The sequence below is a fragment of the Callorhinus ursinus genome, unplaced genomic scaffold (genome assembly GCF_003265705.2).
Source record: "Callorhinus ursinus isolate GAN/ISIS: 27379988/994484 unplaced genomic scaffold, GSC_fseal_2.0 scaffold4, whole genome shotgun sequence".
NCBI lineage: Eukaryota > Metazoa > Chordata > Mammalia > Carnivora > Otariidae > Callorhinus > Callorhinus ursinus.
Genome location: NW_027397066.1, coordinates 132,509,916 through 132,526,077, shown reverse-complemented (window position 1 = coordinate 132,526,077; position 16,162 = coordinate 132,509,916). Strand labels below are relative to the sequence as shown.

The following is a 16,162-nucleotide window of genomic DNA, read 5'->3' as shown; positions in this document are numbered from 1 at the left end:
GGGCTACACAAGAATTTCTCAAGAGATAATTTAAATAAGAAACCACATTTCAGGGGCAACTGGGTGGCTCAGTTGTTAAGCGTCTGCCTTTGGCTCAGGTCATGATCCCAGGGTCCTGGGATCAAGCCCTGCTTCAGGTCCTCTGTTCTGTGGGGAGCCTGCTTCTCCCTCTCCCACTCCCCTTGCCCATGTTCCCTCTCTCGCTGTGTCTTTCTTTATCAAATAAATAAATAAAATCTTTAAAAAATAAGAGAGAGACCATATTCCATTGTAAAAAAAAATTCTATTAATGATAAAATTTCTTTTAAAAACATCATGGATCACCTATGATTTCCATTAGGTATAAATAAATCTTTCCACAATATAATTCAAACACTTTTCCTGTTTTTTATCATAAGTGAAGATAGAACATACAGCTGGCCATCATGATCAATTCAACAGTTCTCAAAGTGCTTGAAAACAGTTATTAAATTTATCCAGTCTTCTTTCCTGAGTAGGAAAAAAAAGCTAATTTTCTAAACCTCTTTCACTATCTAGGTCCTACTTTTCCACATTCTAATCTTTATGCAACTAACTCTTCCTTGTTACCTCTTTAAAAACATTATATCCAGGCGCCTGGGTGGCTCAGATGGTTAAGCGTCTGCCTTCGGCTCAGGTCATGATCCCAGGGTCCTGGGATATAGTCCCGCATCCAGCTCCCTGCTCCTAGGGAGCCTGCTTCTCCCTCCCCTTCTCTCTCTCTCTCTCTCCCCCCCGTCTCTCATGAATAAATAAATAAAATCTTTAAAAAAAATAAAAATAAAAATGAAAACATTATATCCATGAATGATCTTCCATATGCTATCCCCATATTGTCATATAGCACTGGAATTCCTTTCTTCTAGGCAGAAATTATTTTTGTTTTTATTTAATCATGAAGTTTACCACATACTAAAATTTCAAGTGGTGATGTTCTTGATATTCTATTCCATCTTTCAACATATATTACAAGAAATTTTAAATATAAATAATGATTTGTAAATAGGTTTCATCAAGTGATATTTCTATACCTAACATTTATTGTCAGTTCATCTTGTCAAAGACTATGGAGATGATATATTAAATTTATAAGAATGCATTTAAAGAAATGGTTGAGTTTTCAACTAATTCATTCTATGTGTCAAAAATAACTCACAGCTGGTATGGATTTTCTGTTATTAAAACTCTCAGAATTAATGTTTTGTAACCTATGAAGCCTAAAAACATTACATCCATTAAGAAACTAAATAGCTCAAGTGGTACAATATCAGACTTGATTAATTTAGTGCCATCAGAAGACAATGAATAATATTAAATCATCTCCTAGGGACAGCCAGGAGTAACTCACAATCCATAATATAGTCTGACTCATGATTTAGAAAGATTGCTGTCCCATGCTTAGTAATCCATATTCTTAGATTTGTTTTGTTTTGTTTTGTTTTGTTTTTGGTTAATAGTAACAGACCTCTTAGTCTCTCAACTTGCTTTGTGTTTTCCTCACAACTAAGAGTTTTGTATTAATTTTGGTTACTTTAAAATTAGCAGATCATTTTAAAAATCACTGAAAATACATGTTACAACTACTGAGGTGAAATTAACCTCTTCAAACCTAATACAAATTCATGTTCTTGGTCTCTTGGTATCACATTCTAATTAAGGGAAAAGATATTACTTGAGATAATTACTCTTTCCCTTCCACACAAATGGCATAAACGTATCTTCATAAATACCTCCATCCCTTAATCAGACCATAAACTTGTATGGACAGTGGAAATTCTTTATAAATATTGGTATACTTCAAGTTATTAGTAAGTGGTAATTATTCTACTCTGGTATCTATACTATATCAGGATATTTGAAATATAGCAGAGACTGATTTCTTATTACTGAATTACTCAGAACAAAGAAAGCTTGAGATATGTAGTTGTTCATCTAAAAATAGGAAAAAAAAACAGAAAATTAATGATTCCTCTTAATCCATATATTTAAAATACATTCTAAAGTAACTCAAGAATATTACAAGATCTAAAATTAAGTTCTGGGTGCCTGGGTGGCTCAGATGTTTAAGTGTCTGCCTTCGGCTCAGGTCATGATCCCAGAGTCCTGGGATTGAGTCCTGCATCGGGCTCCCTGCTCCTTGGGAGCCTGCTTCTCCCTCTGCCTCTCTCTCTCTCTCTCCCTCTCTCTGTCTCTCATGAATAAATACATAAAATCTTTAAAAAAATAAAAAATTAAATTAAATTAAGTTCTAAGCTCTAAAAATTCTCAGGCTTTTGGCTAAAATAAAGAACAGCTAGACTATGTTTTGTTGGATTACATTACCACTTCAAGTGCCTAACTGTTGCAAGATTAGTTATAGTTGTGTAACTTATTTGTGAGCTGACAATCACCTTAAAACTCTCCCAAAGCATTACCATTGGTACTTCACAGTTTCATCTTGAGTTAGTATTAATAACACTGTGAGAGAGTTATAGAAATGCCATCAGCTTAAAGACAGGTAAAGTCTGCTTTAGTTTGTATATTAGTGGGTGGAATTAAAAATGATTACTGCAAATAGGTATATTTCATTCAGACCACTTCTTTCTTTTCAAAAATATTTTCTTAGTTTCATTTAAAATTCACTGTCCTTATTCATCTTTTAGGCACAGAAATTAATATTTATGATCACTAAATCATGGCAGCATGCCTAGGCAGATTAGATTAACATATATTTCCCTCATTGACTTTCTCAGGAACATCTGAAAAGAAATTTATAATTTGGAAGTATTTTTATTCTATGCATGATTTGTTCTTGGAACTGGAATCAAAGTGCCTTCCCTTCAGGGAACAAATAGTGTGGCTCAAAATTAAAATCAAGACATAAAGATATAAAGCATTAGTTCTGGTTTTACTTACTGTCTATAGAAGTGTGTTGTCTTACCTTATTGACATTGAACCAATAAATAAGAAACACATTTTGATTAAAGTCTTGGTTCAAATTTATACATAAATCTATATTTAATGCATTAACATAGGTAAGCCCATTACTCTATAGTTCCAAATGTATTGAAGATCTATCTACCTACTGTCCATGAAGTAATAATATGCTTTTAGGAAGAGCACTGGGTCACCAAGGAGTGGCAGGCTGCTGCAATATGGCTTGGATAAAGAGAAGACAGCAGTCCTAAAACATCACAGTCACCAAATGAATATTTTCAGCATTCCATTCATGGGTAAACTTGAAATAGAAGAAGATGAACTCTACAAAGACCAAGATGAGTCTATGTCCTCCCTTGTTTATAATGGGACATGGACTCCTGGACTTGTTGCTCAGCATTTTGATGGATGGTGGGAAGAAGGAAGGGTTTAAATGGCAGTCTGAGTTAGGAGCAGTGCAATAAAAAAGCATAGAATATTTTAATTTATTTTTCATCCAGCTCATATTTGGGGCAGAATGTTAGGGAGCCATTTTCAAGCTTTGGCCATGCTTCTCAAAAGAACATCAATTAGTATATATATATAAATTAAAACTTAACAATATAGGGATGCCTGGGTGGCTCAATTGGTTAAGCATCTGCTTTTGGCTCAGGTCATGATCCCTGGGGTCCTGGGATCGAGCCCCAGGTCAGGCTCCCTGTTCAGTGGGGGAGCCTTCTTCTCCCTCTCCCTCTGCCCCTCTCCTTGGCTTGTGTGCTCTCTCTCTCTCTCTCTGTCTCTCTCTCAAATGGATAATAAATAAAATCTTAAAAAAACAATATGTTTATTTAATTATAGACTCTCAAAAAAGTAAAGATTATTAAAAATTGAAAAAAAAACCCTGTATGCCAACATTTTGGACAACCTAGAAGAAATGGATAAATTCCTAGAAACATAAACTACCAAAATGAAACAGGAAGAAATAGAAAATTTGAACAGACCAATAACCAGCAAAGAAATTGAGTCAATAATCAAGAAAATCCCAACAAATGAAAGTCCAGGACCACATGACTTCACAGGATACCAAACATTTAAAGAAGAGTTAGTACTTAGTCTTCTGAAACTATTCAAAAAATAGAAAAGGAAGGAAAACTTCCAAATTCATTCTATGAGGCCAGAATTATCCTGATACCAGAACCAGATAAAGACACCACTAAAAAAGAGAACTACAGGATAATATTCCTGATGAATATTCTCAATAAAATATTACTAAACTGAATTCATTAATACATTAAAAAAATTCACCACAATCAAGTGGGATTTATTCCTGAGTTGCAAGTATGGCTCAAAATTCACAAATCAATCAATATAATACATCACATCAATAAGAGAAAGGATAAGAACCATTTGGTCAATTCAATATATGCAGAAAAAAAACGATTTGACAAAGCACAACGTCCAGACATGATAAAAACCCTGAACAAAGTAGGTTTAGAGGGAACATACCTCAACATAATAAAGGCCATCTGTGAAAAATCCATAGCTAACATTATCTTTAATGGGGAAAAACTGAAACATTTTCCCCAGGAACAAGGTCAGGAACAAGGTCAGGAACAAGACACTCAATGTCCACTCCCACCACTTTTACTCAACATTGTACTGGAGTCCTAGTCACAAGATTCAGACAACAAAAAGAAATACCAAATTGGTAAGGAAAAAGTAAAACTGTCACTATTTGCAGATGACAGATGCTGTGTATAGAAAACCAAAAAGACTGCACCAGAAAACTGCTAGAATTCATACACGAATTCAGTAAAGTTACAAAATACAAAATCAATGTACAGAAATCTCTTGCATTTCTATACACCAATAATGAAGCAGCAGAAAGAGAAACTAAAAAAAAATCCCATTTATAGTTGTACCCAAAATAATAAGATACCTAGGAATAAACCTAACCAAAGTGATGAAAGACCTGTACTCTGAAAACTATAAATCACTGATGAAAGAAATTGAAGATGACACAAAAAAATGGAGACATTCCATGCTCATGGACTGGAAGAACAATTACCATTAAAATATCTATACTACCCAAAACAATCTATACACTTAATGCAATCCCTACCAAAATACCAATAGCATTCTTCACAGAACTAAAACACATAATCATAAAATTTGTATGGAAACACAAAAGACCCCAAATAGCCAAAGACCCCATTTCTTGAAAAAGAAATGCAAAGCTGGAGGAAGCACAATTCCAGACTTTAAGTTATATTACAAAGCTGTAGAGATCAAAACAGTATCATCCTGGCATAAAAGCAGATACACAGATCAATGGAACAGAATAGAAAATCCAGAAATAAATCCACAATTATATGGTCAATTAGTCTTCGACAAAGCAGGAAAGAATATCCAAAGAGAAAAAGACAGTCTCTTCAACAAATGGTGTTGGGAAGACTAGACAGCAACATGTAAAATAAAGAAATTGGACTACTTTCTCACACCATACACAAAAATAAATTCAAAATGGATTAAAGACCTAAATGTAAGACCATAGAAATCCTAGAAGAGAACATAGGCAGTAATTTCTTTGACCTCGGCCATAGCAACTTCTTTCTACATGTTTCCTGAGGCAAGGGAAACAAAATAAAAAATAAACTATTGGGACTACATCAAAATAAAAAGCTTTTGCACAATGAAGTAATCAATCAACAAAACTAAAAGGCAACCTACAGAATGGGAGATGTTTACAAATGATATATATGATAAAAGGTTAGTATCCAAAATAAATAAAGAACTTATAAAACTCAACACCCAAAAAGCTAATAATCCAATTAAAAATGGGCCAAAGACATGAACAGACATTTCTCCAAAGAACACATATAGATGGCCAACAGACACATGACAAGATCCTGATCATCACCGATCATCAGGGAAATGGAAATCAAAATTACAATGAGATATCACCTCACACCAGTCAGAATGGCTAAAATCAACAACACAAAAAACAACAGGTGTTGGAAAGGATGTGGGGAAAAAGGAACCTTCATGAACTGTTGGAATACAAAATGGTGCAGCCACTGTGGAAAACTGGATGAAGGTTCCTAAAAAAGTTAAAAATAACCTTATGACCTGGCAATTGTACTGCCGGGTGTTTACACAAATAATACAAAAATACTAATTCAAAGGGATACATGGACCCTTCTGTTTATAGCAGTATTATTTACAATAGCCAAGACATGGAAGCAGCCTAAATGTCTATCTATTGATGAATTGATTAAGAAGATGTGTTATATATAAACAAAGAATGAAATCTTGCCATTTGCAACCACATGGATGGAGCTGGAGAGTATAATGCTAAGCAAAATAAGTCAGTCGGTAATGATGTAATATATGGTGATTAACATAACAATAAAAAAATTAAAAAAAAATAAGTCAGAGAAAGACAAATACCATATGATTTCATTCACATGTGGAATTTAAGAAAACAAAACGAACAAGCAAAGGGAAAAAATAAGAGAAAGAGAGAGAGACAAAGCAAGAATCAGAATCTTAACTAGAGAAAAAAACTGATGGTTCCCAGAGGGGAGGTGGGTAGGAGGATGGGTGAAACAGGGGATGGGTTGAAGGAGTGTATTTGCTGTGGTGAGTACCAGGTATTGTACAGAAGTGTTGAATCACTGTATTGTACACCTGAAACTAATATAACACTATATGCTAACTAACTGGAATTAAAATAAAATTTTTTTAAAGTTAAAAAAAAAAAAGCTTATAGTCCATGAAGTACAGAGAGTGCCAAGGACAGACCAAATTGTTTGAAATTGAAGCATGTAGAGATATACTGAGAAATGAATTCATAGAATGTATTTTTAAAGCATGCATAGAAATTTTTTCTTATGACTGCCTTAATTTTCATTGCTTTGCCATCATATTACATTTTAAAAAGTTCATTCATGCATTTACTGCGTGACTGGGTTTCTCTTCTTCAGCCCTTAACCTCATACAATTCAAGGAAGTACCTCCTATTTAGTGTTATGTGATTATAAGCATGCATCTTTGTTCCCTTAATTGGATAACAAAATCCCATTTCCTTGATCCAAGTAAAACACTAGGTAAAGATCAAGTCTTTTACTAATATTTTGAGTCTTACACACTTATCTCTGAAAATAGTTTCAGATCCAGTGTAACACTGTTCATATTAAGACCAGAGCAGCTATTTGATAATAGCTTGAAAATGTGTCCATAGGCCGTTTTTGGCTTTAATATATAATACTTAATTTTAATATATAGTACTATAATATTCTTCTAATATTCTTCCCTCAAAAGATGAACTTAAACCCGAATCAACTTGTACAATTTCATGACTGGAGATTATCTCATCACTTCAATTTCATTTAATATTTCCAAAGCATGTATTAATAAAATGACTTCAAAATGTTTCATGTTCTTTTCACAAGTACATAAACTCATACATCTTCACATGATCATCTCCCAGAGTTTTTCTTCAGTATCTCTCTTCAAATACTAGAGTTTCTCTTTTTCTATTTATGGCCTCTGTTGTCTATATGACTTTTCCCAAAAGTTCATGTTCACCTAGAGGGAGTCACACTGAGGGTGAAGTATGTCCCTAAAGTAAAAACGCCACCTTCAACTTTGTCAAACAGAATTCATCTTCTGATCCTTCAATTTAGCCAGCAAGATTCAGATCAGATTCTCATATCATCTCAAACTTAAAAAACACAGATGCTTAACCCTTATTAATACTATTTATTCAATATCAACTCTGTTCCAGCATCATCTTGAGTGCTGTGTGTACAGTTAGGAACTGGACACCCAGTGTAATGGGTACTGCCTGGACATTGCCTTCCTGGGGCTAACACCCAGGGTGCAAATAAAAGACATAATGTTTGGTTTGTTTGACTAAAACTGTCCCTGGAACATAGTAGGAGCTCAATAGCAGTTCTTGAGTAAAAGAACAGATGCTACTATTAATTAAAAATTGTGATAAGTACTATGTAGGACAAGAGGAGACTTCTTTGTGAGAGAATAACAGTATGAAACGCAGCTCTGTGGAAATGCTCTGTAAGCTAAGACGTGAAGGAGGAGAAAGAACTAGAGGCATGTGCAGAGATTTGGGGTGAAAGGGTTTGGTTTGGTGCATCTGGAGACAGTGAAAGAAGGTTAGTTAGATGGATTTAGTTCAGTGAGTGAGCAGGACAGTAGCATAAATTGGCAGGAACCGGACCTTAGAGCCATGTTAAGGATTTTCAATTTTATCTTCATTTTAATGAGAAGTGTTTTAAGCAAAGGAATGATAAGGTCAGAAAAGCATTGAAGAGCATTTACACATTGCAGATACTTTGTGGAAAATGGATTAAAGAGAAGCAAGTGTGGAAATGGAGAGGAGAGAGAAGGAACATGTGGCGGTGGCCTGGCCTGAAGCAAAGACAATGAAGAGCGTCCAGAGATAAAATATATTTGCGTGGTAGAAATCACTGCAACAGGATGTAAGGGTGAAAGAGGCATGGAGAATACACGCAGATTTCAGGCTAGTTTTATTAATGTAACAGAGTTCTAAAGGAGTTAGCAGAGACCAGGAGGAAAGCCTATGAATAAGCCCAGTTTTGTAAGCCTTTTATCACATTAATAAGAAGTATGCTTTGGAATCATCCAGCACATTGCAATCCATATTTTCTTTAAATGGTTCTGTTTTAATTTTTCATTCCTCATAGGAATAGCAAAGCTCTCTCTTCTCAAAGCAGGGGAGAGAAGTTGTTGACATAGCAACTTTTTTCAGCTTGTAGAGGGCTGACAGGCTTTTCCACGGAGTATTCTCATTCTGGGAGGACAGGGCAGAGAATCAGACACCTAGCTTGAGCACTCCAGATGGCATTGCTGCCGCAAATGACTACAGACTAATCGATGGCGAATTGACTGACAGCTGGCTCTCTTCTTGTCTGCCCTTGCAGGTTAACAAGGTGCCCTATCTTGGTCGAAACAGGCTTCTGGGTTTCATTTGAACCTTTAAATATTCCAGGAAGTAAGCTGCTGAAGGAAGCCCAGTTTGATACTTAGGTACTCTTACAATAGTGGTTCTTAATCCTTTTGAGTTTGGTAATGGGTACTGTCTTTAGAAAAATACATATGCAAACATGTGCACAAAACGTTCATTCAACTTTAGTAAGTACACCCACTGAGGCCAAATCATGGACCCAGGAATATTTAAGAACATCTGAGATTCCAAAGAAAATTAAAACACTAACTTGAAAAGATATATGCACCTCTATGTGTACTGCAGCATTAGTTACAGTAGCCAAAATATGGAAGCAGCCTAAGTCTTGACTAATAGATGAATGGATAAATAAGATGTGGTGTATATATAATGGAATATCACTCAGCCATAAAAAAAGATGAGATCCTGCCATTTGTTACAACATGGATGGATCTAGGGGGTATCATGCTAAGTGAGACAGATGGAGAAAGACAAATACCACATGATTTCACTTATATGTGGAATCTAAACAACAAAACAAATGAATAAACAAACAGAATCAGAATCTATTTTTAAAAAGCAGGACTAGACCTATACATATAGAGAACAAACTATAAAATACAGAAAACAGAGAAGACAGAGAACAAACTGATGGCTGCCAGAGGGGAGAAGGGTGGGGTGTTGGGCAAAATGGGTGAAGGGGAGTGGGAGATACAGGCTTCCAGTTATGGAATGAATAGGTCTTGGGAATAAAAGAATGTAGTCACTGGTATTGTAATAGTGTTGTATGGTGACAGATGGGAGCTACACTTGTGGCGAGCAAAGCATAATGTACAGAGTTGTTGAATCACTATGTAGTATACCTGAAACTACTGCAACATTGTGTGTCAACTATACCTAAATAAACAAACAAATAAATAAATAGATAAATAAAATTTTAAAAAATAACATCTGAAATTCTATGACACATACATCAAGGAGGTCTGTTAATACCAAACTTTGCAACAAGAGATGTGGGAAACACGAAGGAAGTAACCCCCCCTGAAAACACAACTTTAGTATAATGAGCCAAGATTCTATCCAATTAGTATGCTAATCAATAACATCTCATCATAAACCTAGAATTATGAAAATGCATGGGTCTGGTGTCAGAAGACCTGGGTCAAATTGTACCAGCTGCTCAAGTGGATCATGAGCAAGTCCTTTAACTCCTCTGAGATTCAGGGATGTCATTTTAAAGCAAGGTTAATAACGGTCATACCTTCTTCATAAAATTTTTGCATGTGAAAATATTTAATTGCTATTAATTCTCTAGAAGTCCTTATTTACATATTTATTCAGTTTCACTTAAACCAATTTTCAAGGCAGTCACTTCACTGACCTTCAACTACTAATGTAGTCCCCATAGGGTCTTAGCTGCTGATGTGAGAAGGTGCTATTTACATTACATTACAACTGAACATCTGGGCATCGGGTTGGCAGAGTCTATATCTTTAAATTGAACATTCACAACTTTTTTTAAAACTCTAAATATGTTTCTCAAGTTTCAAATTGCATTATTCATTTACACAGAAAAATTAAACCAAGTGACCCCTGGACATATGACACCACATGTCCATAACATCACATGTAAGTGTTACTCCATAACATCACTTAAGTGTCAAGTGTAGGCATTGAATTTGACCCATTACAAAGGCATAGGGATATTTTTACTCACCTCTGTCACTGTCATAGAGATATGCAAACTTGTCCCATTGATAGTATTCAATCAAGCTAAGAAGTGCTCCTTTGAGGTCAGGTCTCATCTGAATGACAAATGGATGTGTGCCATCTGTTGGGAAGCTGGGAGTGATGAAGGAGACATGGAGCGTTCCACAAAATGACGTGATGGTATTTACAGACTTCTTGTCATAAAATCCAAAAATAGCATAGACTCCTCTTGAAAACTGAGAGCAGACTGAATAGGAAAAATAGAAAGGATAAATCATTGAAATCGGCATACAATAACGTAGATTTGCTTAAACTCCATGCCCTTTTATATGAAATATAAAATAATCAAATTGAAAAAATATAGAATTTATATCAATGATCCATCCAATGTCTGAGTACTTATTTACTTAGCACTCTCTTTGAGGAATTCAAAGAATTATAAAGCATTAAAAAGTAATTTTGGTTACAAGAAAATATATACATTATTTTTACAAACCACGTAAGTGGAAACCTATTTTAGGAAAGCCACATTGAAAAAAAAAGTGTAGGGGCTCTTGGGTGACTCAGTTTTGTTGAGTGACCAGCTCTTGGTTTTGGCTGAGGTCATGATCTCAGGGTCTTGAGATGGAGCTCCAGTGTGGGCTCCATGTTCAGCAGGCAATCGGCTTGAGGATTCGCTCCCTCTGCCCCTCCTCGCACTCCCACATGCACGCTTTCTTTCTCTCTCAAATAAATAAATAAATCTCTAAAAATAAGTGTAAGAAACAGCCATTAGTTATATGAAGAACAAACTAGTTACCTGGCATTTATACACATTCATAACATCTCATTCCCTCTAATATATGATTCTTTAAAAGGATTTATTGTGTTAAGGATGCTTCATACTAGAAGGTCAGAGTGCTTATGAAGAGTTCTAATGCTGACCCAAAGTTCTTTAAGAGAAACCAGATTCAAGACTCACATGATACACAAAAAGACATATCACCAGAAAGAGACCTCCAACCTTGGGTCTCTCAGTCAAGTAGCAATTAAATGGAGTTCAGAACCCCTAATTTTAATCTTTCTCATGGACTTCACTTACCTATACAAAATAAAAAATATTAACAAAATATTCTGATTTAGGACCATAATCCTTAAAAAAAGTAATATTTTATTTGAAAGTCCCCAGCACTCTACAATCCCTTACCCTCTAATGATATACAGTAAATGGCATATGACAACACCTTCTCCTACCCCTTTCCCCATAGTCAATCACTAATTATTGTTTATGCTAATACCTAAATATACTCAAACGTGGTCCACTCATCTGTATCTCCATTCCAATCATCCAAGTTCATTAACAGCCTATACTTACATTGTACTTGCCTTGTGGCTAGCATGATCTATGGCACATTAACTCGTTCATTTCTCATGAAAACCCTTAAGGCAGGAACTATTATTATTCCCAAAGAGGGATTTTGATAGGAAAATTGAAACACAAGATTTAGTGATTTGCCCAAGGTCACACAGCTAGTAAGTGAAAGATGTTTCGTTCAAACCTAGGCATCTGGATTCAAAGTCCATGCATTTAACTAATGGATAATACTGTTTTTCTCACTTGGATTATTGGAATACCTGCCCAACTTCTTCCTTAATCCATTATTCCCTTTCCATTCAATTCTCCACAATATAGCCAGAATAATTTTTTGAAACACAAATCTGAAAATATCTGAGAAGTAAGGGTTAACCTTGTCCAAGACTGAAACCTCTGAAATGCCCTATAGAAACCACCCATGCCACAATGCTTAATTCCACCAATTCAGGTCAACCACATAGTTTTAAATGATTAAATGCCTGATATTTTTTTTAAATCTCAAGGGTTATTTCAATCAAAGGAAATGGAAATAAGCTATCCAGTAACATAATCTACAACAAGCCAGAGCATAATACCAAGCATCCTTTCAAATTAATTAATCCCATTTAAAGGATAAGACCAGTGCAATCTTATTTCATTTTATTTTCTTTACAAAAAATAGAATATCTGTAGAAAAATAGATTTGCCTCATGAATAAGAGCATTGCTACAATACATACAGATTCTAATAACCAATTCCAGACAATCAATAAATAATAAGCAATAATTTTTAGCCAAGTATTAAATGATATGCAAGGAAAGGAAAGCAAGATTGGCTATTTCTGTGAGTGGCTTTTATTTATCAAATATTTCCATTTTCCTTTAAATACTAATCTTCAGCTTACTTCTGTCTTTCTAACATAAGTTTTCTAGGATTTCTAGGTTTTATCTGTGTACTATATCAATTGGCACCTCCTCCTTTATTACCAATCTTCTGCACAATAGTCTAATATAGCTCAGAAAACTGAATATATTCCTTTACATTCATTTCAAACTTGAACATAAAATAGAGATGAGATTTCTGCCCTTTTTTTATGTTCATATTTTGTCCTTGTCTGAGTACAGAAGTTGAAAATAACCTTTAATGTGTTTGACTGGGCTCATTCTTCACATAAGTGAAAAAAACCTTTCATTGTTAAAACCCTTCCAGGCAAATTCTGCAGTGATTTCTTATTTTATACATGGATATATGTGTACTGACATGTACATCTTAAATCTTAAGTTTGTTCAGAAATTGATTATTCCATATGACATATAAAAAGGGGAAATTGCTATAAAATTCTCTGGGTTGATTTTATTTCATTTTCCATGAAGTGTTGGCATGTTATCAAAATACCATAGGAATATCAGGCAGTATGATTTATTAATGAGACCTCTTCTTCTCATCATAAGTGAAAGAGCTTCTATGATGGGGACAGTAGCTACAACATCAGCAGAATGCTTGATAAAGGACGCTCCTGTTTGAATGCATGGCCAGTCTTAGTAAAAGAGCCATACCTTTCATTTTCCATTTGTTTTAGACTCTGAAGTGAGTTGTCAAGGGGCCTCCTGGTTATTGTGGCCATCTGGAAACGCTTGGCTTTGGCCCAACAACAGGCACAAGCTGTACAAGACTTCACAAGAAATTACAATTCACCTGATTCAAAAGGCACTTTTTTTTTCAGGCAATTCAGCTAATTCTCCAATGAGCATAATTTGGTAACAATGGCCTTTCTTTCCTGACTATCTCTGGTTCTTCCAAATCCTCTTCCCTTATCCTTTATCTCTTCATGGTACATATTCAACTGTCTATTTGTCTATACCTTCTTTTTTTTCTAGATATTTCTCTCTTCATGCCCCTTTTCTATACATACAATTAACAGTCATTTCATCAACGCTGCTCATCTCCCTCTCTTTACTTTAGGTCAATCACCGTCTTTGTCCCCAAGCATGATAAGGATATCATGGAGATTTACAACCAGGAATCAGTCAGAATGCTGACCTGAGTTGAGGTATTTTGTTTATCCAGTTTGCAGTGATCATCTCAAGATAAAACAAAACAAAAACAAAAAACTTTGTGCTTCACTTCTAACATTCTGTCCCCAAAATACCCCAGAGTATTTTTGCATTCTAACACTGATGCTTTCCCCAGTATACCACAGATACATGACCCTGTTGACAAAATACACAAGAATCTTGGGTGCACTGCCTTGAAATTACTCCTCACTTGATTAGAAACTAAATTGCTCATTATGATCTCAACTTTATTTCCCAGCTATCCTTCCAAATTTTATAGCCATTTCCCTAACATACATCCATCTTCAAAGACAGGATTTACTATCACTGAGAATATCCAAATAATGTGTCACAAGCGGTGGAATAATTCCAAAGATAGCTTTCTAAAGTTAGTTAGACAATAACAGCACCCTACATATATTCATTCTTTTCCTACATCATCTCTGGAGGCAGAGGAAGGAACAGAAAAGATCAGTTTCCCCTCTAGTTCCATGGCCCATATAATCACCTTATGAAACACTATTACAACTTTCTGAATGATTACGCTGATTAATATTAAAGTTGCATTCATGTCTTGAGACTCAAAACTGATTGCAAACTGGTAGGTAAAGATGGTCTTACTGAGTTCTACTTTAATAAAATATTTAATATCAACTTTGAGAAGCTCAGCAAAGCGAAGTCCTTTTAAAAGACACTTTAGGTCAAACAGCAGAAATTATCATCTCCTGGGTGTAAGTAATTTGCTGATTATTCCACTTTTTATTACAAGCCCAGATGATATAAGCCAATAACAATGCTGATGGTGCATCCACCTCCCATTTTTTTCTCATGGGTCATTCTGCTCATTGGTGCTGCTAATGTAGCATACTCAATACAGTCTGGAGGACCTTGCATGGTTATTCAGTAGAAAGGCAAAAAAAGAACAGGACATGATTTATTTTTGTTTTACATTTTTTTATACTAAATTGCCATTCACTTCAATGAAACAGCATAGGCTGCTTCATAAGCAGGAATAGTGACAGCCCCTTTGCAGCTTGTGCAAAGTCTGATAAAAGCTGCATCACCAAGCAATCCTGACTTCAAAATCTGGAGCCCACTGAAAATATCTCTTCTCTCCTCACTAAATTTCTGACATTAACCCCTTGCAAACTTTGACCCTGATTTTACTATTGATATTTCCCTATCATCTGTCAATAATGATCTCCTCCTCACTAAATCCAATCATCTTTTTCTCAGATCAAGCTTTCTTAGCCTCTCTGAGTCTATTAATCAAAAATTTGCTTCTTGATCTCCCTCTCTCTCTCTCTCTCCCCTGCTATTAGGCTGGTTCTCCTCCAATCCCTTCTCCACATTGCTGCCAATGTAAAATCATACCATCTTGGTACTTTTCCTCTCCCTCTAATTACCTTTCACTCACTTATCTTTTTTTTTTTTTTTTTTGCACATCCCAAATTAAAAAGGCATTCTCCAAGAATCTGTCTTCTGATTGTTTTTTCTTCTCTTTTTACATCTTATCTCTTAGTGGTCACATTTCTTTTAAGAAGGTCAAATTCAACTTTTTATGCATGCTTCCCAAAACTTCATTGGCACCTCAGTTGTCTCCCTTTGTCTATTTATTTACTGAACAAATACATACTGTAATCATTCAATGCAATGAGCATGGTGTTAGGCTTAGAAACTGCCACAGCAAACAGGGTAGATATTGTCCACGTTAGCTGGAATTGCTAGCCTAGCTCCAATCTCTCACCCTCCAATATCACCCACTGGAAAAATGTCTAATTCCCTATCATTCAGCTACTTCCATAAAAACAGGGGGAAAATCCTGAAAATTTTATCCTACAAATCATGTGTTTGTGTTGATTTTTTTTTCCTTTCTACTCATGGCACCGTAACTCCTGTAATCATTGGTCTTCTATATTTTAGAATAATTAATTCAATATTCTTCTTTGTTCTGTTCATGACATTTATAACAATTTCCGTTTTATTCTACTTCATTCATTCCCCTCTCCCTTGTCCCTGTCCCCCACTGCCCACTTGTGATCTCTCTCTCTCAAATAAATAAATAAAATTTAAAAAAAAAAGAAAGAAAAGAAAAAATGAGATGCAACAGTGTTGGCAACTAGTAAGATCCATATAAGTCTCTTGTGACCTCCCTACTTATTA

The 16,162-nt window shown here is 35.2% G+C and overlaps 1 protein-coding gene across 4 annotated transcripts in view; it reads right to left on the bottom strand.

Moving 5' to 3' along the window:
• The window catches only part of GRIA2 (glutamate ionotropic receptor AMPA type subunit 2), a 147,396-nt gene that overhangs the window by 65,829 nt on the left and 65,405 nt on the right, over window positions 1–16,162 (bottom strand). For all 4 annotated transcript variants that reach the window (XM_073892418.1, XM_025874372.2, XM_073892416.1 and 1 more), the window contains exon 3: window positions 10,620–10,859. In XM_073892418.1, the coding sequence (XP_073748519.1) occupies window positions 10,620–10,859 (240 nt within the window). The remainder of the gene's footprint in view (window positions 1–10,619; window positions 10,860–16,162) is intronic.